The 1433-nt window shown below is 61.6% G+C and overlaps 1 protein-coding gene across 1 annotated transcript; it reads left to right on the plus strand.

Annotated features, from left to right (window-relative positions):
• Positions 1 to 212: 212 nt before the first annotated feature.
• Positions 213 to 1427, plus strand: RPL19 (ribosomal protein L19; the record flags this gene model as incomplete). Its single annotated transcript, XM_010154522.1, has 4 exons — positions 213 to 363; positions 578 to 698; positions 856 to 966; positions 1388 to 1427. Coding segments are annotated over exons 1-4 (423 nt in total), but the record flags the coding sequence as incomplete, so codon positions are not given.
• Between the last annotated feature and the right edge of the window lie 6 nt (positions 1428 to 1433).

The following is a 1433-nucleotide window of genomic DNA, read 5'->3' on the forward strand; positions in this document are numbered from 1 at the left end:
CCGCTCTGGGCCGTGGGAATGGTTGACGGCAAGGAGGCGGCGCCGGGTGGGTCCTCGGGAGCGGGTTTAGCGCGTGGCGTCACCCCTTGGGAGAGGAGACAGACTAACCCTAATCCTAACGATTCCAGCAGCGTGACCAGGCGTTGGGGGAAGGACTGGCCCGGCCTCGGCGCCAGATCCTTTCCGTCCGAGCCAGGTGGGAGCCTGGAGAGATGTTGAAGACGGAGTTTCTTTCCGCAGGTCAGCAGATCAGGAAGTTGATCAAGGATGGGCTGATCATCCGCAAACCCGTGACCGTTCACTCCCGCGCCCGATGCCGGAAGAACACCTTGGCCCGCCGGAAGGGCAGGCACATGGGCATCGGTAAGCGCTGCCTCCCAGAAATCGGCTTTTCTGCTGCGCGCGGCCCGTCCCCAGGCTCACACGGAGCGATGAGCTCCGAGAGCCTAAAAACCCGCCGTTTTAGGTCAATAGTTCCCCTCTTGAAGTAAAGAGGAGGATCAAACGCTCCAGCAGAAGTGCCTCGTCCGACTTGCAGGAGTTTGGGCGTTGCTTTCACCCTGTTTTCCCTCTCCAGGTAAGAGAAAGGGTACGGCCAATGCTCGGATGCCGGAGAAGGTGACCTGGATGAGGAGGATGCGGATTCTGAGGCGCCTGCTCCGCAGATACAGGGAGTCCAAGAAGATTGACCGCCACATGTAAGCCTGGCGTGCAGATGGGGGGGTGGGAAAACAAATCCCCTCGGGAATCCTGGCTCCGGAGTCGCGCCAACAGCTTGCCGGGTGTTTGGAAGCTGGGCGGCGGTTTCGTCTCCCGGGGCAGGCCGTGCTCACGCTTCCGGTCTGCTCCACGTAGGTACCACAGCCTGTACCTGAAGGTGAAGGGTAATGTCTTCAAGAACAAGCGGATCCTGATGGAGCACATCCACAAGCTCAAGGCGGATAAGGCTCGGAAGAAGCTCTTGGCGTAAGTGCTCTGCTGCCCTTCTGCAGGTCGTGGGGCTGAGCGGACGGGTAATTCCAGGTGGCTGCTGTCACTGGTGGCTCTGCCCGGAGAGGATTCCGGCCTCAAGCAGGGAACTCTGTGATCACACGGAGCCGCGTGCGTTAGCTGGGAATTTACTGATCCCGGTGGCTGGACCAGGCTGTATTGGTGGTGGGGGTGAGGATGCGGGAGAACCAATAGATTTCACAATCCTGGGATGGGAAAAGCCGGGATCGCAGCCCCTCGGCTGGCAACTAGAGCCTGGCAGGGCCGGGCGGGGAGCGGCCCTCGGGGAATGCCGGAGCTGCACTGGGACGCAGCCCTGGAGCAACCGGGATGAGAGGCGTCGGAAGCCGGTTGGGGCCATCCCAGCACGTTCACCGACTCCTGTACCTTCCCGCAGCGACCAGGCAGAAGCGCGCCGGTCCAAGACCAAGGAGGCTCGGAAG

This window comes from Eurypyga helias, unplaced genomic scaffold, assembly GCF_000690775.1.
Source record: "Eurypyga helias isolate BGI_N326 unplaced genomic scaffold, ASM69077v1 scaffold24876, whole genome shotgun sequence".
NCBI lineage: Eukaryota > Metazoa > Chordata > Aves > Eurypygiformes > Eurypygidae > Eurypyga > Eurypyga helias.